General features: G+C 31.5%; 1 protein-coding gene across 13 annotated transcripts; it reads left to right on the forward strand.

Annotated features, from left to right (window-relative positions):
* The first annotated feature begins 1,626 nt into the window (after positions 1 to 1,626).
* LOC101266350 (uncharacterized protein At3g06530-like) lies at positions 1,627 to 5,664 on the forward strand. 13 transcript variants are annotated; one of them, XR_182954.5, is made up of 6 exons: positions 1,627 to 1,965; positions 2,527 to 2,706; positions 4,032 to 4,103; positions 5,079 to 5,157; positions 5,310 to 5,377; positions 5,474 to 5,664. XR_182954.5 is itself a non-coding variant. In XM_010325749.4 (5 exons), the coding sequence occupies exons 3-5, from the start codon at positions 4,059 to 4,061 to the stop codon at positions 5,552 to 5,554; spliced, it is 297 nt and encodes a 98-aa protein (XP_010324051.1). In that variant the 5' UTR covers positions 1,644 to 1,965; positions 2,527 to 2,706; positions 4,032 to 4,058; the 3' UTR covers positions 5,555 to 5,664. The 13 variants fall into 13 exon arrangements, 3 of the variants coding, with proteins under 3 accessions (XP_010324051.1, XP_019070550.1, XP_025887750.1); XR_742509.4 differs by having other exon boundaries at positions 1,635 to 1,965; positions 2,527 to 2,739; XR_003247458.2 differs by having other exon boundaries at positions 1,650 to 1,965; positions 5,310 to 5,374.
* Positions 5,665 to 26,379: the final 20,715 nt, after the last annotated feature.

The following is a 26,379-nucleotide window of genomic DNA, read 5'->3' on the forward strand; positions in this document are numbered from 1 at the left end:
AACGTGAGGTAATACGTTGTACCCTTACTTAGGCTCATAGTGATGATTGTGGATTAGAGAAACTCCCACAATATTAGTTACATGATTCCTCAAGGGGTTTTCTTAGTAAGAATGGGGGTATGGGACTTCATTCATGGATTGCACAAGTAGACCTTGAGAGGGAGCATGATATGTTTTCATGATATTATTATCTTGAGTTAACATCATGTTTTTAAACAACTTTTCTTTATATTGCACTTATTTTAAACTGATTTATATCAAAATGAGTTCTAGTTAAGTATCAAAAATTAAGTTAAGTTGAGTTGAGTATCCATAGCCGAGTATCATATCTTTGAATTCAGTACTTGATCTCTGCCTTGAGTATCTTATTATTGAGTGCTCCTTGAGTTTCAAGTTTGAAATGAGGTAAGTATGTTTCCATTTTTTATTCAAGTATCATATTTATGTTATGCATTAGAATTCCCCTGAGATGCACGTACATTCCAATTATTGAGTCATTTGGCCTGCATCTTTTGATGATGCAGACAAAAGAATTCAGGATCATCAACAAGAGAGTCGTTGATATATTCCAGAGTTTGAGTTAGTCATGGTGATCCTCCTTGTTTCCGGAGGATTTCATTTACTTTTCATCTCAGATAGAAGGTCGTAGGTCTTGTCCCGACTTCCATCCTTATCGGTTAGAGGTTTCATAGCTAGTCAGTTTATTAAAGAAGTCTGTATTATTCATTTATCTTATTAAATGTTTTAAAGACTAAAGCTGCCTATTTTATGGCTAGTTGAATATATTATTTTATTCAGAGTTGTTGATTTGAGTTAGAGTTTCTAAAGTTTAGTTTTGAATTTTATTTAACTTTTCAAGCTTTGTATGCTTAAGGGAGTCTTCCGCTTGTAGTCAGCCAGGATGAGGGTTCGCTTGGGATTAGCAATGGTCTTCGAGTGTCGGTCACGTCTAGGTGTAGGCTCAGGTCGTGACAAACTTGGTATCAGAGCAAAGGTTTAAGTGTCCTAGGGTGTTTATAAAGCCGTGTCAATAGGATCTTATTCATGGTCGTGAGGGCCCCGCTTCTATGAATGAGGTACTATATGCATTTAAGAAATTTTTCTTTTTTTATACTATTAATTTGTGCGAAAGAGCTAAGCCATAGAGATCTATTCGAACTCGTGTGTTCTCATCATTTGACTCCCTATCATACTAGAGGTGGTTGAAGAGTAAAGTTTAAACATCCTTATGGATGAGTTTTTCCTAGAAAGAGTTTTGAGGAATTCATGGGACTCCACACTACAAGAAATTTGACTTTTAATGACCATTTCATAACGACGGGATTCAAATCTGGTCGTTATAAATGTACTTCTAACGTTCAAGAAATAATTTAGTCGTAAAAGTTAATTTTTAAATCAACAATTACGAAAGGATAATAATCAGTTGCTAGAAGACATGTCATCCAGTTGTTAAAACTAGATTAAAAAAAAGTCCCAGACATGATCTATTTGGGCTAATGTTAAAGATACTCAATTATTTATACTATATATATATAAATAATTTAATCATAACTCTCTAAGCTCTATCGTGTAAACTCCCTCATTCTATATATATATATATATATATATATATATATATATATATATATATAAATAATTTAATCATAACTCTCTAAGCTCTATCGTGTAAACTCCCTCATTCTTCTCCTCCTATACAGAATATACTTTTGGATACCCAATCTCCAATGCAATTATCCTTTTGCTCCAGCAAAATTAAATAAAGATGAGGAGGAAAATGAGGCATTTTAGGGCTTGATTTCTCCTAGGGTTTAATCTTAAGCGCTTTTTGCTCCAAGCAAATCTAAAAGGAAAACGAGGAGAGGAGAAAACGCGGGAGTTTACGGCTCGATTTCGCCAAAGGTTATAATCAAAAGCACTATATGTAATCAAATTACATTATGAATTTGACCAATGCCCACACCATAGGTAAGGTTCTCCCTTCTCCAAGTCTTTTGATCTTTTTATGTCTATAATTTTCCATTTCAAATAGGGCACTGCTATTATATGCAAAAATTTTGTAATTGTACATGTTTTCAAATTTCGTTTAGGTGAGTGTGGCATAATTTTCTTTTTTCCCAGTAGATAAATTTTAATGGAATAGGGTTAAAGCATAATTTACATTCCATTCTTAGATGAAGAATGGTGTAACAACTTAAAGAATTTACTGCAAGTGCAAAGCAGAGTAAGTTTCTTCTACAAGTCAATGTATAAGGTATACAAATTTTACTACTACTGATTTGAGAGTCAATAGAAATTCTAGGCTTCTTCTAGTTTGTGAAATGTTTTGCAGAGTGTTATGGTATCTAGCTTTATTTTTTATTTTGAAACTGAAAGTTCTAAGGTTATGTTTCTCAATTATGTTGGATAGGTGAGTGGAGGTTATGGTTTTATAGCTTTTTTAGTATTTTGTTTCCATATTTTTTGTCATTATTATTTTTTACTTTTCAAAAGAAACAGTTAATTGCCAATATTATTTTGAATTATTAGGATGTCCTGCTCGATCTGGTGGTTCTACTCAGCCTGTGATGTCTCAAGTAAAAGTGAATTTCGCCTATCACTAAAGACAATGTACCTGAGTCCCTAATAACCCTGGGGTGATAACAACTATTCTATATAATGTCTTCATGAGTTTTGAATACATGCATCACTGATTGAATCCATAACAAGGTCAGTCACTCCACTTCATAGTTTTTATATCAGGTAGCTACTTTTTTCAATTCTTCGCATATTCTTTTCAGTGTAAAGTTTGTATCTTTATTAATCAATTGGAAAAATCTCAGTTGTGTTTTCATGATTTATGGTGATAGTTAGAGGGTAATTTTTAATTGGATGATTAAATTATGAAATAACTTGTGTAAATTTGTCAATTAGACCCAAAAATAGTTGAATTTTCAATACAGATTTGGTTTTTAATTATGGGTCCGATTTGTAATATAAAATATTACTTATGTATCCCTGCTGCTTGTTAATTCAAAAGAAAATACCGATGTTGACAGTGAGCACAAAAAAGAAGTCATTGAGGGATTTCCAAATAGGGAACATAAGAAAGAATTCACAAAGGAAAGTTCTCCGGATGAACCATAGAATGAATCAAATGATCAAGAAAATAGTCAGAGACCTTCTTTGTCAGATTCTGTAATTCCCAGTGAAGGTGGAAGTCTTAAAAAGCATTCTATCAGAATCTTTCTTTGTGACCAAAACATAGATGAAGGTCTAAAGAGGGTATCTGATTCAGTTAATGAACTTGATTTAGTATATGTTTATGACATGTTAAACAATGGAAATACTGAAACCTTTACCATACAATGTCAAAGATAGACATGATATCCCCCTACTAAACATGGATCAAAACTATCCTAATATAGTGATATTGTAATGTGTGATAGCTTACTGGCTATTCATGAACCGGTTGTGCGTATGAATTGAAACCCCTCATCTTTTCGTTGTCCCTAGTTATGGTCATGCCTTAGTGGAGTGGCCAGGTTCTAAAACAATCATTCAATAGGAAGCTAGCTGGAGGTTCAGGTTTAATATAGTAGGAATTATCTACTTATTGTCAATATGATGTTTTTTCCTTCTTTGTTAATTGATGAATTTACTGCACTCAAACTTCTGAAACAGTCTGTCTGAACTATATGAGGTAGTGGTAAAGTCTACATGCACTCTACCCTCTCTAGACCTCAGTTGTGGGACATCACTGGGTATTTTGTTATTGTTGTTTAGGCACAAGATGTCCACATTTGCCTAAAGATCAGAAGATAAAAAGGTGTAGCTTCATATGTTAGTTGTATAAGCAATTTCCTATTATGAAGGAGGATTATTGTAAAGTTAATAGATATATTTCAGGTTTTTGAGTGATTAGAAATAATTTCTCCCTTTGTGTTTTTAACTTCTTGAAAAGAGAGTTCACTTGGTATGTTAGACCCAAATTTCAGCTCTTGTTCATTAATATAATCATTTAGTGAGATGACATGTTAGTATTTTTTCCTCAGGCGAAAGCTCATGAATTTGTGAAGTTGATGAGTGAGAACGGGCATTTGAAGTCTGCTACTATGGACTTGCAAGTAAGCTCCCATCATTTTAAAGTTCCTTTAAATCTTATTAAATCAATTTTCTTCTGTCACAATTTTTAAGATTCTTACGGGCACATATTTTTAATGGAACACAACTTTTCTCTTTTGAGCTTCTAGTTTGTTTCGACTTTTCAGAGCTGCGTTATCATAGTTTCTTACTAACTGAATAATACTAGCAATAAGGCTTTGTTCCATCTAGTGAATTGTTCCTAGGTTATTTAGGATTCTCAATTTTCTCGTGCAGTTTTGTACAATCATGTTTTCATTCTGTGGACAATGCAGTGACTGGGGCTCTGCAAACCAATAAATCTATCATGTAGTCTATTGCTGTACATTTAAGAAATGGTTAGGTCTTTTCACGTAGAACAGTAACTTTAAAATTGTTTTGGTTTTTAACCTTGTTGGTGCGATAGAGTCAATCCTTATAAATGCCATGTGTAGAAGCAATTTTGAGTGCAAGTGCATTTGATATTTTGGAAATATAAGGTACTTATGCATTAGCACTATTTGCTCAACAAAGTGAATGTTTATGATTTTGTTGAATACATGTTCCTTTGCATACAACTAACGGAAAACATGTTTTGTAATAAGGTAAAAAAATGTATCATACTCAATAAAAAGTCGTTTGAGCAACAGTTAGGTTCTTGTAGCTGTCCAACTGTATTCGTGAAATTCATAAATTTTTTCAATTGTTTTTTGAAGTTCCTTAAGTTGACTGACTCTTCGTGTTTCATTAGGTTCTTTTTAAATCAGTAGTATCACACCTTCTAACAGACCCACCAGCTACCCTTATGCAGTATACCAGTGTTCCATCAGGGGAAGATATTGATAATTTATATGTTGCATATGTTGGTCAGACTGTTATCATTATAGATTTTTACCTCCCGTGGAAGCTGCTTAATCATGAGGTTATTACTAAATTTTCTTTTGTAATTACTTATTGCTTATTATTTTTCCATATTTCAGTTCTATGATCACTGTGGATAAACTCCTGGGATTAGCTATGCTTCATGTAACCCCTAGAACCCGCTCAATTGTGAATAATGTGAGAAACTATAGATTTTGTATTTGCTTTATTATTTTCCCATCAAGCTGATATCTCAAATAAATTTTCCACCTTTTTACTGACTTCTGCTAAGTGAAGCAAAATGTATCATATGTTAGTACTTAGTGGGTTTCATTTTTGTTCTTTGGTAGTGCTTAAAGTGGCCCTCCGATCTAAGTTTATTGGTGGCTTGTTGTTGTTATGTTGTTGGCACATGGTGGTATTATTTATAAACTTTTCTTCTCTATTCAATTCATTTGAACTAGTTGCATCAAAATCATATTCTACTAATCTAATGTAATCTTTTCCTTTACAGATAAAGAATATAAAATTTGAAGAACCTGTACGTGAGGAAAGTGCTGAGCAAGTTGTACAAGGATCTTATGTACATCTATAGATCATTTTCTCTCTTTTAGGAAGTCATAAAAATAATGTTAACCCATGTGGATTGGCATAGCTCATTGTATCAACAAAGAAATTTTATATAAATATTATTTCTTTAATTTATTTTTGGATGTGTTATTTTGGTTTTTATATTTGTTGAAATTTTACTTTAGCACAAGGAAATTTTATTGTTACAATTCTTCAACGAAAAGTTTCACATATAGTAGAATGAGCATTAGTAAAAAAAAATGTGACTATTAAAATAACATACAATTAACGAAGGAAATTTCGTCTATAATCTCTTTTTACGACCGGATGACAAATTAGATAAGGGAAAATCTTGTTGCAAAACATGATGTATAACGACTGCAATATATGTCATCGCTAAAGAATCTTTAACGACCAGATTAGAATCCGGTCGTTAACTTTTAACGACGGAGCTTCTAATGACCGGTGACGATCAGATATTTTCTGGTCGCTATTGACTTATAACGATCGGATTTAGACATTTAACGACTGTATTTCCCCTCGTTAAAGGCCTATTTTCTTGTAGTGCTAGAAGGGCTTGAGAGAAGTCCAAAAGTAAGTAAAGTATTCGGTTTCAGAGTAATGCACCCATATTCATATGAATCGTCGTTTGAGCTAAAAGCGAGTTGTACTCTTTTCTTTAAATCTTGTTTCAGCTGAGATCTTTATGTGAATGTATGCCTGGAGCTTGGGTACGATTTTCCACCCAAAAGAGTAGCATGAGTTATTAGATCATGAGCAGTACAAGTAAAGGAGCCCTGAGTTAGAGTAAAATATGCAGAGATTTAGTAATTCTAATAAGGAAGATAGTGTTTTGACAAGTTATGATTCTACAGTCATGAACCTAAAAAGTTATTAATGAACATTTTCCCTTGTGGTAAACTAAAAGGTGAAGAGTTGTAAAGAGTTTAGGATATGGGGTAGCGTAAGATTTACAAGTCAATATGAGCTAGAGTATACCTTAAGTAGAAAGGAGTTTGTTTTGAAGTGTCATTATATCAGTAATGATCAAGTATAAGTGTTGAATAGAAGAGAAAAAGTATTCATAAAGTGATAGATCTAATCTAGGCTTATGAATTTTGAAAGGAGAACCTCTTATTTAGAGAATGATGGAGTTATTTGAGAGATAATGCGAAGCAAGTTAGTAAGATCTACCTAAGTTGTGAAGTGGAATGTGATGGTAATTAGAGTATGCAGATGAGACGTAAGGATTGACTAATTGTCATGAAGTCCGAGTGGGCAAGTGTTTCCAAAATTGCCATAGTAGTAATGAGGTATGATACAGTAGGTAAGCAGTCGTATTGACATTCGGGTTTAGTAATAATCATTAAGATTGAATTTGAGATGAGTGTCATGATCCAAAAGAATGGAAACAAAAGGGTGATGGTGTTAGTCTTGAAGTTTGGTATGGTAGATTTGACATATAATAGGTGAGGAACTGAGATGGTTGTTGTAATGAATGTGAGTAGTAGAGAACCTAACCTTTAGATAAGGACAGTGGTGGCTAAGTCACAAGTGTAAAAATATCATTAAGAGAATGTACACCAGTTACCGATGTGGAATAGGTTCATAGCTTTCAAGTATTAGCTTTAGACCCAAGGGGGATATGATATGATGAGAAATCAAGTCAAGTGTTGAGAATTTCATAAGGATTTGATTCGTAGGAGTTCATGTAGTTGTAAGATTTCTAAGCTTGCATGTGGTGGTACAGAGTAATAGTTTGAGATGTGATTCCCTATAGAGAGGTATATATTCTGAACTTAAGGATTTCAGTTAAGATTGAATTTAGTAAGATAATACCATTATATTAAGTCCTTAGTAAAAGTAACACATTACGTACCAAGTCCAGTCGTCATTCGAGGACGAATGATCCCAAGGGGGAGATATTGTAACACCTCATAAATTTTTTTCGGACTAAGACTTGAGTCGTTAATCGTAGTGGGTGATATTTCACCAAGGAATCAAAAATTTCTTAAGTCTTAAGGTTAGTTCTCTAGAAATAGCACCAAGAGTTCCAAAAAAAATTAAATTGGGGATAACAAAAATCTGAAATTTTGAGAGCTAAGCTAGGTATGAGTTTTGGATCAATTTCAAACAACCATAAATCCCAGTAGAGAATGAGTTACGTGTGAAAAAAAGACACCATTGGAAAGATCTTTGAATTATTTTTCCAAATCCTCCGTGTTTGATAAATTTCTATTTCAGATGAGTGAGGTATGACCTTTTGAAATTAGGCTGTCCAGTTAAGGAAAGTTAGCCGAAAATAGTGAGGGGTATTTTGGTCCTTTCCTTACCCAATCAGATTTAGCTCATTTTTATTCATATTTTAGGGGTATAATCCTTTTAGATTCAGTTTTATAATCCTAATAGACACCTAGTGTTTTAGTTGAGAGTTCAAGAAGAGGCAAGAAAAGAAAAGAGGAGAAAAGAGGTAAGGATGAAGGCGTTCGTCCACGTTCTTAAGTTTAGTAGCAGATTTTCGCCATGGGTATAATACCTAAGAGGTCTGTAAGCTTCCATAGTATTGGGTTAGTTCATCCACACGCCAATCATGTATTTTTTTTCAGCGAAATTTCATGCTTAAAGTTTAAAGATTAGACTTCTTGATGAGTTCTTGAAAGGTGATCTTGAAGTTCATTTCAAATCTTGTTATGTTGGATTTTGATGATTTCTTGAGATAAAATTGAGTAATTTTATTTTTCTTCCATTATATTAGAGTATAATTAATTTAAGTAATTGAATCCAAGTGATTGGGAAAGAAACCGTTCGAATTTAGGCGATTTAAGGTGAGAAGACGAGCAAAAGTGCTCGGCAGAAATTCTGGGTTGGGTCCTGGCATGGTGTGCCTGCCAAAGCGCCCCAAACCCATCTCTGTCCGTCAAGGGTTGGGAATCCGCACCAGCCATAGACCCAGGGTCGTCTTCCCAGTTCAGTTGCCTCCGGTAGTTCCGTTTGAGTTCATTTAAAGTGCACCTTCACTCCTTTTCGGTTCTGACTAATATAAGCTACTTCTAAACACCTAAAATATGTCCTAACATGGTAATAATCTTTAATTCATAATTCAGATTCAAGGTATAGTTGAGATATAAGTTTTGAGAATTCTTTCAAACATTTTAAGAAAGTCCTTTTGAGGAGTCTTCCACAACTTCTAGTAACTTGTTTCAACACTCAAGTAAGTGAGTATAAGAGTGAGGAGAATGTATTCTTTAGTCTACAATATCACAAAGATCCTCCATGTCATGAACTAAGTTTCGAAGAAGTAGATAATAGGATGATAGAGTCATATACATGAGTTCCATCTAGTTACTTAGAACTTCGAATCGAGTTGTTCATGCCCATAATTTTGCATAAATTCCATAAATCATGTATTATTGAGAGAAGTAGTACCTCCAAGTTCTAAGTCTTGAGTACTGAGTTCCTTATTCCTATCTTGAGTTAAGAAGTACCTTTAAGTTCTCTTGTTGAGTAGTTCATGCTCATAATTCCGCATGAATCCCCCAAGTTGAAAATCATGAAGTCATATTCACGAGATCATAAACCTTGAATTCATACTTCAATTCAAGGAAGGTTAAGAGTCAAGTCTATAAGTTAAGATCCAAGTCTATAAGTTAAGAGCAAGTCAAAGTAAAGTTTTCTAAAGGCTCTTACAAAAATTTTCACTTGGTTTTACAGACTTAAAGTTCAAGTCAAGAAAGAGTAAAGAATTGAGTTAAATTCTCAAAAGCTATGAGGGAACTAAGTATTCTCTAAGAGTTAAGTTTATTTCTCAAAAGCTATAAGGGGACTAAGTATTCCCTAAAGGTTTACAAATGTTTCACATTTGAATAAGAAGGGAACTAGATGTTCAAAAAGAGTTTTGAACAAAAAGGGAACATTTATTCCTAGAGGAACTTCTTATAGCTAAAGGGTTTAGCATATTATCTCAACCCAAAGAAAAGAAAGTGTCAATTAAAGAATGAGCTAAACTACAAATTGGGAGTAGTATTGATCACCAATGTGGGGATTAGAGTTCATATTAACTCAAATCTCCATGTAAACCATGTAGCCACCATGGGAATTTATAGGTCATACTTTTTAGATGATCATGTAAGGAGAGGTAGTGGATCCACTAAGTTGAGTAAGGTCGTATACCGATGGCAAGGTGTAGGATGGTCCTCTTCCAACGTGAGGTAATACGTTGTACCAATACTTAGGCTCATAGTGATGGTTGCACAATATTAGTTCCATGGTTCCTTAAGGGGTTCTGCTTAGTATGAATAGGTGTATGAGATTTCATTCATGCATTGCACAAGTAGACTTTGAGAGGGAGCATGATATGTTTTTATGATATTATTATCTTGAGTTAAAATCATGTTTTTAAACAACTTTTATTTATATTGCACTTGTTTTAAACTGTTTTATATCAAAATGTGTTCAATAAAATATCAAAAATTAAGTATATTTAGTTGAGTATCCATTGTAGAGTATCATATTTTTGAATTCCGTATTTGCTCTCTACGTTGAGTTTCTTATTCTTGAGTATTCCTTGAGGTTCAAATTTGAGAAGAGGTAAGTATATTTCCATCTTTTATTCAAGTATCAAGCTTATATTATGTTTTAGAGTTCCCCTTACATGCTCGTACATTCCATGTACTGAGCCATTTGGCCTGCATCTTTTGATGATGCAGACAAAAGTATTCAGGATCATCAACAAGAGTGTTGTTGATACATTCTAGAGTTCGAGTTAGTCATGGTGAGCCTCCTTGTTTCCGGAGGATTTCATTTACTTTTCAGCTTAGTTAGGAGGTCGTGGGTCTTGTCCCGACTTTTATCCTTATCAGTTAGAGGCTTCATAGATAGTCAGTTTAGTTAAGAAGTTTGTATTATTCATTTATCTTATTAAATGTTTTAAAGACTAAAGCTGCCTATTTTATGGCTAGTTGAATATATTATTTTACTCAAAGTTGTTAATTTGATTTAAAGTTTCTAAAGTTGAGTTTATGAATTTTATTGCACTTTTCAAGCTTTGTATGCTTAAGTGAGTCTTCCGCTTGTAGTCAGCCAAGATAAGAGTTTGCTTGGGGACCAGCAATGGTCTTCGAGTTTCGGCCACGTAAAGGGTGTAGGCTCGGATAATGACATTGACTATATGATTGAAGGTCATACTTGATATGCATGTAGTTGACAATGTACATGTTATGATGCTTGTGGTCTTATATTACTAAGTATGTGTGCGATTATGGGTCTTCATATGTACAGCACTAGTAGATTTAGATTAGGATTGTGAGGAAGGTCTTATAATGCTTTATGTGAAGTGAAGCTAGTATATGTGCAAGTTGATATAACTTACTGTAAAGTCATTTGAGTCTTGACTTAAGTGTGTCCATGAGGTCTTATACTTTTATGATGGTATGTGCTTAGTTTATGTGGATTATATGGATGAATACCTTATGGCTTTAAGGTGATGCATTGCACCAAGTATCACTAGAGGGTTACTTGGGAGGTTAAGATGTTAAAAGAAAAGAAGCTTAATGTAAAGTGAAAATAGGTTACTGTAATGTGATTCTAAAATGCCTTAAATGCAATGTACCATTTAATATGATTGATGATCATTGAATATGCCTATGTGAAATATGTGAACTGTATAAATGCTATTGTATCAAAGTTTTTATGAAATTTTCACAAAAGAGGCATAATGCATGGTTTCAAGTAAAATGTCCCTTTTAAATGCATGTTTTGCATGATTACCATACTTAGTGCATTCTGGTACTAACTCCGTTCTTCTCTACCTTTTTACACAAAGTGTAGATTATGGATTCTTAAGGAATGACTTTAATGGCGAGTAGCTTGATATGTGATTCCCAAGCTTTATGAAAGGAATCCTTAAGTTCAAGGATTTCCTAAGTTGTGTTTTTACTATAAACTGTTTTAATATTGTACTTGTGATTTATGTTGTAAGGGTCGTGTTCCTAATGTACTCGAATGCTGTTGAGTCTAGGATGACAAAAAGAGACTAGAGTATTTAACTATGTATTATGATATTTTAAACATAATGGAAGTATTGTTCTAGTATATGATGTGCTAAGAAAATTAAAAAGTTTTCGCTAAATTTACTATAACAATGCAATGAATGATAACTATGGGCTTGTATAAGACCTCTGAGAGGCCAAGTACGTCATGTTACTTCTATAGGGTGCTCTCCGATCGTGACGCCCACTCAGTACATGTGCTAGATAATCCCATATCTGAACATGTCACAGATTAGACTTACGTCATCCAATTAGTTCTATAGTTGTCCAAGGTACTGACCTGAAAGATATGGAATTAAGAATGTGATATGTAATTATTAGAACCTATCCTGAAAGAAACAAAATAACTAATAGTAAGTCAATAATTAATCTTATCATCTTCATAAAAGTCTACTTCTTTTCTTTTCTATACCAATCTATTATAGAACGTTTGATGTAGACAATTAAAATGCAATTATTATATAAGATAAGTGATTCATGAGCTTTGCAAAGAGATTTACGTTACTACAATCAGATTGCAGAGATTTTATATATATTTTTCATGATATTTTATTAGTTTAAAATATCTTGTTCAGCTTATCAAGATATTCAGACTACCAAAACATCAAAAATAAAATATGTTCATATTATGAGTAACCGTTTGTGGAAATCTTAGAATACTCAAAGTCACCTCTTGCCCGTATTTTCATTTACCTCCCAAATCAAGATAGAATAATTCTAACTTATCACTACCACCTTTTCCTTTTTAACAGGAAAAGTATCTTAGTTATTTTTCCTTCTAAACAGAACTCACATGTTGATAGTGACTTCACTTTCAATGAACCGTTATGTCCATCCATTAACTAACTCGAAGTTCTATTCAAAATAAATAACTTAAATGTTAGAGTACGATAAGTTTCATTCAATTTGAAAGATATTTTCTTATATGAGATAGATAAATAAAATTCAATTTATGTGAGATAATATTAATAAAAGAATCACGCATCTACATACCATTATAAATGAAATATTCATCAAACTCAATGATAGGAGAGTTACAAACAAATATATCAAATATTCATCTCTTATCTTGTTAAAAACTGAAAATTATTCCTTCTAACACAAGGTACATGTACAATGCCCTTCTTTGAATTAATATTTTATCCCTATCAAAAGAAGAGCTTTAGTTGTACTAAGTGGGTGCGTAAAAGTCTATTGAGAATATGAGACATAATACATTAAATAGATCATAATATTTTGAATAATCCCGAAAAATAAAATCAGGGCTATTTTATACATATATATTCATGTATCTCGAATAGCCAATCGATGGGATTGGAGAACTACTCATGAAATACACATATACAATGACCAATTATTCACTCCATAAACTTATACAGACTTAACTTAGATAGAGAGTCTACTGTTAGTTTAAGTCAAGTGAAAATCCTCTAGTTACATTGATCTAATCTTATATTACTCAATTTAGGATAGTTAATATAGATTATCAAAACTAGACGATTAATTATATAGTGACTTGTATCAATTTCATCCGATGGGGAGGAAGGTCTAAGACAACACATAAAACTAATACTTCACTATTATTTAATCAAATATGACCAAAAACTCATATAACAATCCAAAAAAAAATCTTACTAGGTCGTTCTTATGAATCTACCAAATTTTAGAACAATCAGAGTTTTTTTTTGAATTCTGAAATTATGATACCAATTGTTTGAAAAAATATATGCACAGCGGAAGCATATCAGGATCTTTACTGCTTACTTGAGTAATAGATAATCAATAGTGTCTATGCTTAAACATATATCATGCTATAACACATAAACATAATGAAATTTAGTTCAAGAATTACCTCTTGAAGCATGAGCGGATACCTTCAAGTGAATTCTCAAGATAAGTATGGTCTTCTACAGTGATCCCAAGTCACATCCGGACTCTCTAAATACTTGGGTGAGCATGTATCGATAGAAAACTAACTATCTATTTTCTAGGTTAGGAGAATCCTTATTTATATAGATTTCTTCCTAATCCAAAAAGGACTAGAAAACCAAGTTTTTCTAGAAGACTAGAAAAACTCATATTATTCTTCCTTTTTGCATAGAAATAGGATTCTGAGTTCTAGTTAAATATGGGCACCATAGGGATCACAAAATTAATTATCCATGCTTCCTATTATGGAAATAATTCCAAATAATTAATTTGAATTATTCTTACCATAATAAATTACAAATCATTTCACTAGAAGTTCGTAATTGCACTCCTCTATTTCGTAACTCTTTATTAAACACTTATGTAATTTCCCATGTTAAGGTTTCAGATACTAATCAATAAATTGAATTACTGACGAATTTATCTTAATGATTAATTTCCTTTGGTGCACTACTTAACTTATTTGATGTGTCGGATTCATAAATCCACTTACAATAATTGACACGATGAAAACTTTTAATTTTCTCAGAAAGGCATATCAATCAATCTCTATAAAGAGACATGAATTCCAACAACTAACTTATTATTTCACCAAACTATGATCAATTTGGTTGAAAACGTTGTTTTTCCATAATAGATTTTAAGATTTTCCCGCTCAGTAATTCTTATCATATATCATCATTTTGTGAAATAGATACACGAATCAAGAATAAAGAACAAAATTCTAAAATTCCAAAAGAAAGCATGTTTATGTATACGGTGAATATTAAAATTCAAAACACACCTTTTGGATATTAATGCATTATAAAAAATAAATTTTGATGAAAAAATGACTACTCATGCAACATACATATATGGTGTCAGATAGTACCTTTAACAAATTTAGAACAAAAGTCAACTCAGAAGGAGAGTATATGTTAATTTAAGCCAAGTGAGTATCATTATCTCTAGATCCATTGATCCAATAAAATATTACTCAGTTTAGTAGAGTCAATACAATAATCAAAACTAAAAATAAAACTTTAATGACTTGTATTAATTTCATCCGTTATGGAGGATGGTCTAAGCAACCACATGAACTTAATACTTCACTACAATTTAGTCATCAAAACCATAGAGAACAAACTCTATTACTACTATATCATAGCGAGTAATTTTTTGGTAAACATAATTTTTCAAGATACAAAAATCATCTAAAAACATCATCTGAACGATCTTAAATTACCAAATCATTGCATAATAGTGAGTATTTTAAATTTGATCGTTACTGATGAAACTATCAAATTTCAAATCAATCGGAGTTCAAAAATAATATTTATCTCCAAATCTATGATAAAATTCAGATACAAACGATTTGAGGATAAAGGAATTGATCCACAAACTTATCATATATTAATTTATGTTAACTCATCATGTGTAATCATGTACCACAATTAACATAAATAAAACCAATATAAAAGATGTCATTCATACTAAAACATATTTAATTTCCAAAGAACAACTTTAAAAACGACCTCAAAAAAATATAACCACATAGCAATGAGTACTTCTTGCTAGGTTGTTATCAATTGACTTACCAAATTTCTAGTCAATTGGAGTCTAAAAAAATTTATTTTCAAATTCAAGTGATTTAAGCATATTTAGGAATTAAAACAACATGACCAACATTTTTATCATATACAAATCAAATTTTAATCTTAAGAACTACCTAAAATCCATCTAAACGATTTTCAATGGAACCATCAAATTTCAAGACAATCAGAGATCATAAAAATTCATGACCACGTAAACTATGACCAAATTTAAAAAATTAATCATTTTAGACATAGTTATAGATCAAAATAAGTTGATTCAAATTTTCATTCTCTTTCAATAATTATCTCATGAGCATAAGGCGCACTTGTGTTCTTTCTATAGCTAAGACACACAACACCTTGTAACAAATTGTCTTTTCGATTAATATATCTTAGAATTCAAGATACTACTTTTTCTCCTTTTAAGTGAAACTTTAATATCTCTTCTCATGGATTAATTTAGTATTACTAGCATCTTAAAGAAATCTTTATTTTAAAAAAATTTACCACTAGTATTCACTTAGGACAATTTATATATGATACATTGAAAATATTCTAATGACTCAAATAAGTAAATCACTTTCATAAAATCTATTTATTTATCATAATTCTCAATTCATATATTGGTATTCTCACATATATAAAATTAAAAGAATTTTTATAATTTCAAATAACCAAATCACTTAATGATAATCATTTATTAGTTATGGGGAAAATGCATAAATACCCCCTCAACCTATGCCGGAAATCCCAGAGACACACTTATGTTATACTAAGGTCCTATTACCCCCTTGAACTTATTTTATAAGTAATTTTTTACCCTTTGTCGGCGTACATGACACTAGCTTGAAAATAATCAAGAAGCGTTGGGCTCACAAAATAGTGCTACGTAAACCGAAAAGGGGTAAAAAATTATTAATAAAATAAATTCAGGGGGGACAATAGGACCTTAGTATAGTATAAGTGTGTCTCTAAGATTTCAGACATAGATTGAGGGAATACTTGTGCAATTATCCCTTAGTTATGAGATTCTTAATATATACATATACTGTAAACATAATTGCTCATGTAATAATAAAAGGATTAATTCATGACCAATCAAAAGCGACGACATATTATGCTTAATTGTATAAAAAATTTGACCAAAAATCAAATATTTACTTTGCCAAAATTCTTTTTTTTTTTTAATACAATTATTGAGACACTACGACTACAGGTATACCAAAACCCAGCCACCGCCAATAATATCATATCACTTTCCTTTTAATTATATGGACATAATTAATGGCAACACATAATCAATTGATTCTTAAAAAAATTAATTATGCACACAAAATTGTTGCCGACTATATTTCAATCAAAAATTAACAAAAAATTCTTACTGCCGCATATTTCACGGCCCAAGAAATTACATCCAAACACTTGATTATCAAGTCTTGATATTACTTTCACAGAAAAAAAAAATTGATCTCATATACGGGATTACGGGTGATTGGGTTATCACCGTAGCCACCACCCATTGTCTCTTTTTTTTCCAACTTATATATCCATTCGAACTTGAGCAAATTTATGAATATGTAAGGTTATTTAAGCCAAGATCGCCAATTACAATTCATAAATTGTTCATGTTTCTTCACTAAAATTCTCATAATATATATTTTAGTTATCTATAAAGATATAAGTGTGGCTCTTGATGACAATTGTTGAAAAACATATATGCACATTGGAAGCATATCAAGATTTTTACTGCTTACATGAACAGTAGATAAACAATGTTGTTTATTCTAAAACACATATCATGCTAGAACACATAATCAATCTCTATAACGAGACATGAATTCCATCAACTAACTTATTATTTCGCCAATATATATTATTATCATCCAACTTACCAGACATATTGACCCATCTCAGAATCTCACCTTTTAATAAATCAAAACGATAATTAATATATACAGATCATAATAGTTATATCAGGATTAAAAATATAAGTACATTTAATAGTTTAGAGAATATGTTTTCGTCAATCAGTCTAAAACAACTATCTCCACTCGATCTCATTCAATACATACAAAATGTACTAGCACAAGTAGTTGGAACTATACCGTTCCCATAATCAAGATATATCACATATAATCTTGTGCTAAAATCATACTCGATGGCATGTCCAATTTTCATCCTAAATTGTGAACCAAAATTTTATACTTAAAAGAACCAATGATTTAATCCTCTGTACATAAACTAAAACTCTACACACTAAATCATCTACTATTTAAGTAAATAGACACCATAAACAAATGTATAATCTATTGAAATTGGACAAATATTTATTCTCTAATAAATATTATTAGCACATGATTAATAGTATATATCCCAACATGAAACCCTTCATCGACAAGTTACATTATTTAGCCTACGTTAATAGTGAAGTCTCTGTTGAGCATTTCTTTTAGTTTAGAATAGAATATAAAACATTTAAATGAGTCTCAGGTTTCATCCAATTCACATGGTGTGGCCAGCTAGCTTACATTATTAGAAGTTGTTGGCTTTCATTTGGAGGACAAATTAAATACTTCTATTATAATTATATTGACTTTGAGAGTCCCTTCATCAATCCATATAAAATTTATTTTCTTTCAATGTATTTGATTATTAATATGATTAAAATGACGTTAAGTGATGTAACTTATGATATAGAGATGTGCGGTTAGAATGATGGTCAGTCAGGAAAGCACACATCCAGAAGATGAAGATAATTGAGATGAGGATGCTCAAATGCACGTGTGAGCAAAGTAAGAGAGATATGATTAGGAATGAAGTTGTAATGTACAAGGTGGGAGAGGCTCCATGCTAGAAAAGATAGAGAAATATAAGGCCAAGATGGTTCGGTCATGTGAAGAGGAGGTGCAAGGGTACGCCAATTAGGATATGGGAGAGGTTGATTGTAGCAAGAGTTGAGACAAGTAGAGGTATACTGGAAAAACATTTCGGGAAGGTGATTACATATGACTTAGCACCACTCACTTACTGAGGAAATGATCTTAGACCGGGAAGTATGGAGGTGGAGGATAATACGGCAGAATGTTAGTAGGTTGTCGGGTGTTGTCCCACTTTATATGGGAGAGAAGGGGGGATAGCCTCCTCCTATATATCTTCTCATCATTGCCGCAGTGTTTAGTAATTGTGTAGTCTCATATTATTATGTGTGTCGCACTATTTGTTGTTTTATTTTCTTTGTGTAGTGCTATTTGTTTGTGACATATTTCTTGCAGTCTTACTTTGATAACATTCCTTTTGAGTTACTTTGATAACATTCCTTTTAAAGTCTATTGGAAACAGTCTCTTTACTCTATAAAGATAGAGATAAAATATGCATACATCCTACCTTCTCTAAACCTTAGTTATACGATTAGACTGGGTGTGTTATTATTATCATAAAAAAAACATAAACTGTGACGAAGGGAGGAACAATATAGTAATTAACAATCTTTTGTAGTCTCAATTTAAAATGCATTGCACAAAATATGAAATTTATATCTTCAAATTAAGACCGGTTACCAGCGATAACAACTAAATGTAACCTAATGGATGGAGTGTATATATATGTTGATGAACTCCATCTATCTAAGTCTTTGTATTGAATATCTTAAAATGGCAGACTGGTACATTAACGTACAGAAATGTATGTGTATCTTAATCAAAACCCTTTGATGACTATTTGTATTAAAATGTTCTTAAAATTCATGCCTATATGCGTGGTTCGGTAATGGGCCGAACCACAAGGGACTATTTTATGAATCCGTTGAACTTGTGTCAGAGCTTGTTTTCACGGTTTAAACATATGACCTTCTGATCCTATTGGCGATGACTTTACGAGTTACTCGAGAGCCCCTACTTTTCATGAACTTGTAGAATTAATGTATCTCTTAATGAAGTATCTGTGGAGTCTTAAATTAGAATATTATATCGTGTGGGCAGTTGACTTTATTGATATTAACAAATATCCAAGGGAAATTTTTTTACAACTTGACTTAGAGATGTCAAGTTTGGCCATATGCACCATGTGAAATGGATGAGCCTGAGATTTGTATATATTATTACATTGATTTCGAAAGTGTGATGAGTAACCCCACACCAACTCATTTTTTGGGTGGCTAAGGTTCGATTTTAATAGAATTTAATAATTTCCAAACCCCAAAATGTGAAAGTAACAGAAACAAGACTATGACCAAATATAATTGGTGACAAACATTAGAGGAGTAAACATCAAATTTTGTTGGGTCGAAAAAAATAGTACCAAAAATGAAGTTGAGTGCTTGTTTTATTAAATAATAAAATTAAATCTCATGTACCATTACAGTACATGAATGAGTATTTGTTTTTAGGCTTAATACATAGTCATCTCCTTCAACTTGTCAACATATTTCATTTAGACATTCGAACTAAGTCATATCCTAATTGGACACCTCAATGCACTATAAATTGTTTCAACACGACATTTTCTGTTCAACTTTTGCAAAAACCTTTAAGCGTGTTTTCATTTGTCTATTATGTAGTTAAGTTAACTATATAAAAATATGTTGTCTCCTTTAATTATATACATCAACCTTTGTAGAAAACATCTTGGGTGTTTACGACTTGGTAAGGCGAATGCTTAGAATTAAAGGAGATGACAATATATTTTATGTGGTTAACTTAACTACCTCACATACAAATGGGAACACACATACAAAAAAAAAAGAGTTTCAAAATTTAAATCGAATTATGGTGTTCAATTAGAACAAAGCTTAATTCGAGTATCTAAATGAAATAACATGACAAGTTTAAGGGGTCAAATATGTATTAAGCCTTGTTTCAAAATATCTTAAAATGCACGCCATACCTGTCCACGAACTAGTAGAAGTTTATGTCTAAATTATGAGACATTATATCAGGTAGTTTGAGTAGAAAATGTTGATCAAAGGAGAATCCCTTAGGAAATAAAAGGGATAAGACTGACTAGGGGTGGCAAAATGGGTAAATAAATGGGTATCCATTCATATTACCCAAATTAAATGAATTGAGTATCCAACTCATTTGAAATGAGTAAAAAAATGAATAATACCCATATTACCCATTTAAAAATAGATAGTTAAATGAATAAAATAGGTAAAAGCAAACAAAAAAAGTGATAAAGGATTAAACTTTTTCTTACATTTAATTTGGGATATGTGGGGGGGGGGGGCTAGTAGGGGGTAAGGGGGCAGGGGGTTGGGTGATAAAAAAATTTCAAAAAAATTAAAAATATTTATGAAAAAATCAAAAAAAAAATGTCAATTTTTTTTCGGATGAGGTGTTGGGGAGGGGGGGGGGGTTAGGATGGTGTGGTAACTTTTATTAAAAAAATTTTTAAAAAAATTAAAGAATTTTTTTGGATGTGTGTGTGTGGGGGGGGGGGGGGGGGAGGAAGATCTAAAGTTAAATACTTTCACAATATGAATTACCAAATATATAGGGGGGGGGGGGCTGGTAGGGGCTTGGGGGCTGGTAGTGGGGGGGATGATAGGGGGTGGGGTGGTTGGTTATTTTTTTTAAAAAAAATTAATGATTTTTTTTTTTACAATTTTGTTAATTATTTTTGGGATGGGGTGTAGGGGGATGGCTGTAGGGGTAGGGGGCGGGGGGCTGGTAGGAGTTGGGTGGAATTTTTTATTATTTTTTTTTGACATTTTTTTTGGGAGGTGGGGGGTGGGGTGGGGTGGAGTTAAGTGATAAAAAAATTGTGTTTTTAAAACTTTTAACAAGATCTTTAATATAATATGTTGGGTAATATGGTACCCATATTATTTATTGGCTAAACTCGTTTTATCCATTTAAAATATGAGTCGAATAAGGTAACTTACCCATTTTTATTTAACTCGTTTTTTGATTGACTCATATTCGACTCGACTCGCTAGTTTGCCACTCGTAGAACTGACTTAGCAATTTCTGTAGACAAGCTATTTTATATTCTTCATTTCACCTTAGTTTTTGTTTTTATTTCATAAATAACTATATATGTCTCAAAAATTTTTTTATCAAGTTTTGTCAAAGTACTTGAAATTTGTTGATCAAGTAATGTATGAAATCCACAGCCACACACATGTATTGTCGACAAGTGTGCGGTAACGAAAGTGAAAAGTTCGAACAACTTAGAAAGTCGGCACTCAAATGGTGAAATTGAAGTCTCCAAGAGGAATGAAGACTTCACTAATTCATTTGAATTGCTGATAATCACTTTTATTTTGATAAGTTTCATTTATAACGAATTCAGATTAATATAAATTCCAAACAAGCTTAGAGATTAAGAGGTTATTTAATATGTGGAATGAGATAAATAAGGATATTAGGTTGCACTTTACATTGCTAAAGAAAGTCCCTCCCAACAAAAGTTTCATGACAGACTAATAAATTCATGGCAGACGCAATGAAAAAGCAAAACAATTTGTTTGGTCATAGCTTAATACAGGAAAAGCAAAAGGAAAACCAAAAGCAAAAGCATTGACTGGTGACTTTGAATAAGTAGCTAATTAACATGATATAACAATTAAATTCACAAGTAGTATATGCTCTGACAATTTAATTCACAACTGTGTATATAACTTAATATGTTTTTATTGGGTTTTAAAGGTGTGAACATGAAATGAAGGGTTGCGATTCTCGAGAAAGGTTGTGATTTTGTCGAAATGTTATGACTTTTATGAAAAGTTGTGTCTTTTCTAAAGAGTTGTGACCGTTTAAAAGATTGTATATTTTCTAAAGGGTTGTGACCTTTCTGAAAGGTTGTCTTATTTCAAAGAGATGCGACCTTTACCCTTTGTTGGCTATAAATAGAAAGGTTGTCATTTTTTTGCGTCAAATTCTTCCCTTCTAATACATACATTTGTTACAAATCAAAATTGATCGATCGTGTCTATGTGTTTGATTCGTTGTTGTCATTTTGAGTTTGTTAAAACTATCGAAGTTTGAGGTACCGCTACTTCTTTAATGACTTATCCATTGTATCTTGGGAGGAATTAATCTGCAACCTCAGATACTTGAGGGATTAGATTTCTTAAGAACACACGGTGGATTTTATGGACTCGGATTAGTTCTTTGTTTTTTCTTTTCATCTTTTATTATTTTTGGTTTGCTAATCTTAGAATACAAGAGATAACAAACTTACGAAATTTAATATTGATGGTATTTTCTATGGTATGTAAATTACTTCTATTTTCTGTGTTCTTTTTGTTGGAAAGAAGAAAAAAAATTACTTTATCATATGATAAAAGAGATTTGAGATGAATTAGTATTACTTTAATATGTTCGAGTATATCTTCTACAGTAAATTTTCTGGGATGTAAGATTAATCTTATTTTCTTCCCAAGTGCATTCAAGCATTGCACCTCTTCAGTCTTCTTTTCAATGAGAGTTATTTTGTGTATAAAGGCTAAGATGAGCAATTTAATGAACATATGTTGTTAGGGTAACAATATTTGAACATGAGTTTAGTTTCTCATTGAACTCCAATGTCTTCTAAGGAAAATTAGAATATGATGAAAATTGAAAAGGAAAGAAATAATTTGCAAGAAAAGTGACTTGCATGGGATCATTGCTTACAGATAGCATATGATTCAATGGGAGAAAAATTCAGGTTCTATTTTTGTTTCCCTTGATTATTATTTTTTCCATCATTTATAAGTTAAGAAATTTATTTCATAAATTTTAGGATAGATTGTCATTATGTGATGATCTCATAATATATCTTTATTATTATTAATATGTATTTTGTTTAGAGTGAAAAAAGCTTTTGTAGTTTTCTAGTCCATGTGAGATTTAACTGTATCTCACTTTTAGAGACTAAAATCTTTTGGATTTTTTACTCTGTTGGTAAGAAGATTATAAGAACTTTGTGAACAAATCAAATTGTGCATTTATAGAAAGAATATGGAAACTTCACCAATTTGTTGAATACTCTATTTGAATGAAGATACTGACTTGAAGAGTACAATATTTTCATCAGGAATATTAAGGTTAAAGGATTCGAAAAAGATAATATATTCTTCGTTAGCTAGAGACACTATTGTATTTGAAGTTCCTGGAAATAAAAACCTTTTTGGTTTATTACTTTCTCTGAATGTGAAATTGATTAGAAGAATATTAAAAACTTCATCAGCATTCAAGGTTCATTCACTTAACGATTAGAAGAATATACAAAATTTCATTGTTAAACTAGAAAAAAGTTGTATAAAAAATGAATCTTTATTGTTAGTATTCTAAATGCTAAGTGGTATGTCTAATTATGACAGAAGGGGAAAAACACTAGTGACATAAAATTAGTGAATTTTGTGTATATAATGGTGTTTCTATGGATTAAATCTCCAAAAGAAGGCTTCGTGTTGCCAATGTGTATTTGATGGTATACAATTTAAAAGCATGAAAAAAATATATGTGAAAAATAATTTCAAATACTTGAAATTATTTTTGAGAACATATTTAAAATGTGGCCGGGTTCTTTACTTGTGATAAATAGAAAATTAGACATACTATCTAATTAAAATTTGAAAGAACAAGATATAAAATATAATGATATTCTTGTTTTATGTTGACCCACAAAATTCTTGGAGTATATTTGATTATGGTCATCGAGTCTCTCTTTACTAGTATATATGATATGACTAGTATAATTACTCGTTGATAGAATTGTATCCTTTGATGAAAAAGTGTCACTTAAAATATTGTAATTTTTCATGAAAATATATGTCTCTTAAAATATATTTATTTGTATAGACATGAACATTAGTGAAAAATGATCGTTTATGTTTGTGTTGTAAAACAAACATTTGGGTCATATTGCCCATATTGGACCTATAAGACTATAATTATGGATAATTTCTTTAACAAATTGAATGTTATGGAAAAGTCCTTATGAAAAGGACATTTGCCAAGATGTTGATTTTGAAGCAATGTATGTATTTGACAAAGTTGTAAAAAGTAAAGAATAAAATATTTGTAAGAAAAAATTACCTCACAGAAAGTCTTTTCAATCTCAGTATTTTTGTATGTTCGTGCTTGAATCAAATTGTTTGTGACTCGAACACTTGAGACATGTCAATTATAAAATCTTGCAAAAGCTGATCAACTTAGAATTGTTGTCTAACTTCTGGTGCAATAAATCAAAATGTCAAGTATGTGTTGTTGAAAGGAATTCAAATCCCTTAGAATTGATTTGCACTGACATTTGTGATATGAAGTTAACACCATCTCGTAGTGGGAAAAAATGTTTCATAGATTTTATTAACAATTACACTATATGTTGTTATGTCTATTTGTTGAATGATAAGGATGAAACAATAAAAACAAATAGGCAATATAAAACTGAAATTGAAAATCAGTTGGGTAAAAATATTGTCATGATTAAAAGTGGTAGATGTGGAGAAATATGAATATTCTTTTGCAGAAATACATTTGGATAATGGAAACATCCATATATTACTGCACATAATCACCTCAATCTAATAAAATTGTCGACAAGGAAAAAACCAAACTTTGAAGCAAATGTTGAATGTCCTACTTAGAAGTTCAGGTTTACCACAAAATTTGTGGAGGGAAGGCCATCATTGTAGCAAAAAGAACAACAACAAAATTGTATATTCAGAAAGAGAAAAACAAAAAGTTTTATTCGTTAATAAAGGAAGCAAGTAGAAAATTTTTGTTTATTAAGAAAAGGAGGAACAAAATGTTTTATTCGTTCAGACTTTGTTGTATGCTGATAGAAAATTGCTTGTCATCCCTTCAAGTATATACAAACAATAATTCTTAAAAGATAGTGATCTAACAATTTCCATTACATTCTATTCCATATGAGAAGTGGAAATGAAGAGATTATTCCCAAACAGGTCAAAATAGGACCTATGACAGGTGATTGTATGTTCACTAGATATGCTACAAATATTAAACATGTTGATTTACGGTTCATAAGTTTGAATGGTCGGATAATCAAGCAAAGAGTCTAAACGACCTTGGAAAAAAACAAAGGAGAGCGTACTTAATAGAAAGATTCAGAGGCGTAGTAAATGTCAATGAACAAATTATTTCATCCAGATTTTATTTTGTAATATTTCTTCTTAAAAAGGAGTCCTTACATTCGAAGAAGATATATCTTTTGTGGAATTATCCTTTTTGGAAAGAGGTTATCAATAGTAAGATAGACTCAATCTTGAGTAACTATACTTGAGAGTTGGTTGATCTTCCTCCAAGAAATAAGCCTTTGGATTCAAACTAGATCTACAAAAAGAAAAGAAAGTTGATGAAACTATTGACAAACACAAAGCAAGACTTGTTGTCATAGGCTTTAGACAATAACAAAGTTTTGATTATTTTGACATATAATAGCTTCTAACTAGGATTACATCAACTCAGATGTTAATTGCGCTAATTGGGAATTTGTCAAAATTGATGTGAAAAGATTTTTTTGAAGGAAGAAACTTACATGGAACAACCCGCGAGTTTTGTGGTTCCTGATAAGGAAAATAAAGTATGTAAACTTGTTAAGTCGCTTTATGGACTTAAAACAAGTGCCCAAAATAAAACGATCGATCGTATCTGTGTCTGTGATCCGTTGCTTTTTATTTTGAGTTTGTTGAAATTATTGAAGTTTGAGGTACCGCTACTTCTTTAATGTATTATCCGCTTTATCTTGGAGGAATTATCTGCAATCTAAGATACTTGAGAAGATTAAATTTCTTAAAAACACACAATGGATTTTGTGGAGTCATATGAATTCTTTGCTTTTTCTTTTCATCTTTTATTATTTCTGATTTGACCGTTTCTTCATAAAAACAAAAAGAAGATAACTTGACATGATTCAAGTATACACTATTAATTCAATGTACTCTATTATAGGAGGTTATTAGTCTATTTTTCATGTTACCTTATAGGTTGATATGATATAGACTCACAAGTCCATAATTTCAGTGACTTTGATAGTTAGAAAAATAATTAATAGATCCAATATTGTACAATACTGCGAAGAACGTCAGGGAAAATAAATTTTAAATAAATTAAGACCTTCCCTCGAAATTCAATTTTAGCCATCAAAATTATTGAACCCCTCATTTTCACTATAATGAGAAATGCTACATGTTATAGTAAGAATATAATACTCAATAAATAACTCTCTTTTAATTTAAGCATGTTATGATAACATTGTTCGTTCTCTTTTATTTTTCGTCAAAAACTATTTGTGTACTATTACATCTTTTGTTAATGTTAAAAAGTGTATTGAAAGTGCTACCAATTAT

This window comes from Solanum lycopersicum, chromosome 7 (genome assembly GCF_036512215.1).
Source record: "Solanum lycopersicum chromosome 7, SLM_r2.1".
Taxonomy (NCBI): domain Eukaryota; kingdom Viridiplantae; phylum Streptophyta; class Magnoliopsida; order Solanales; family Solanaceae; genus Solanum; species Solanum lycopersicum.

Coding starts and splice junctions, on each gene's coding strand:
- LOC101266350 (XM_026031965.2), top strand. CDS start 4,011: ATGTTAGTATTTTTTCCTCAGGCGAAAGCTCATGAATTTGTGAAGTTG. Junction 4,104..4,849: donor CTGCTACTATGGACTTGCAA/GTAAGCTCCCAT, acceptor GTGTTTCATTAG/GTTCTTTTTAAATCAGTAGT. Junction 5,021..5,473: donor GGAAGCTGCTTAATCATGAG/GTTATTACTAAA, acceptor TTTCCTTTACAG/ATAAAGAATATAAAATTTGA.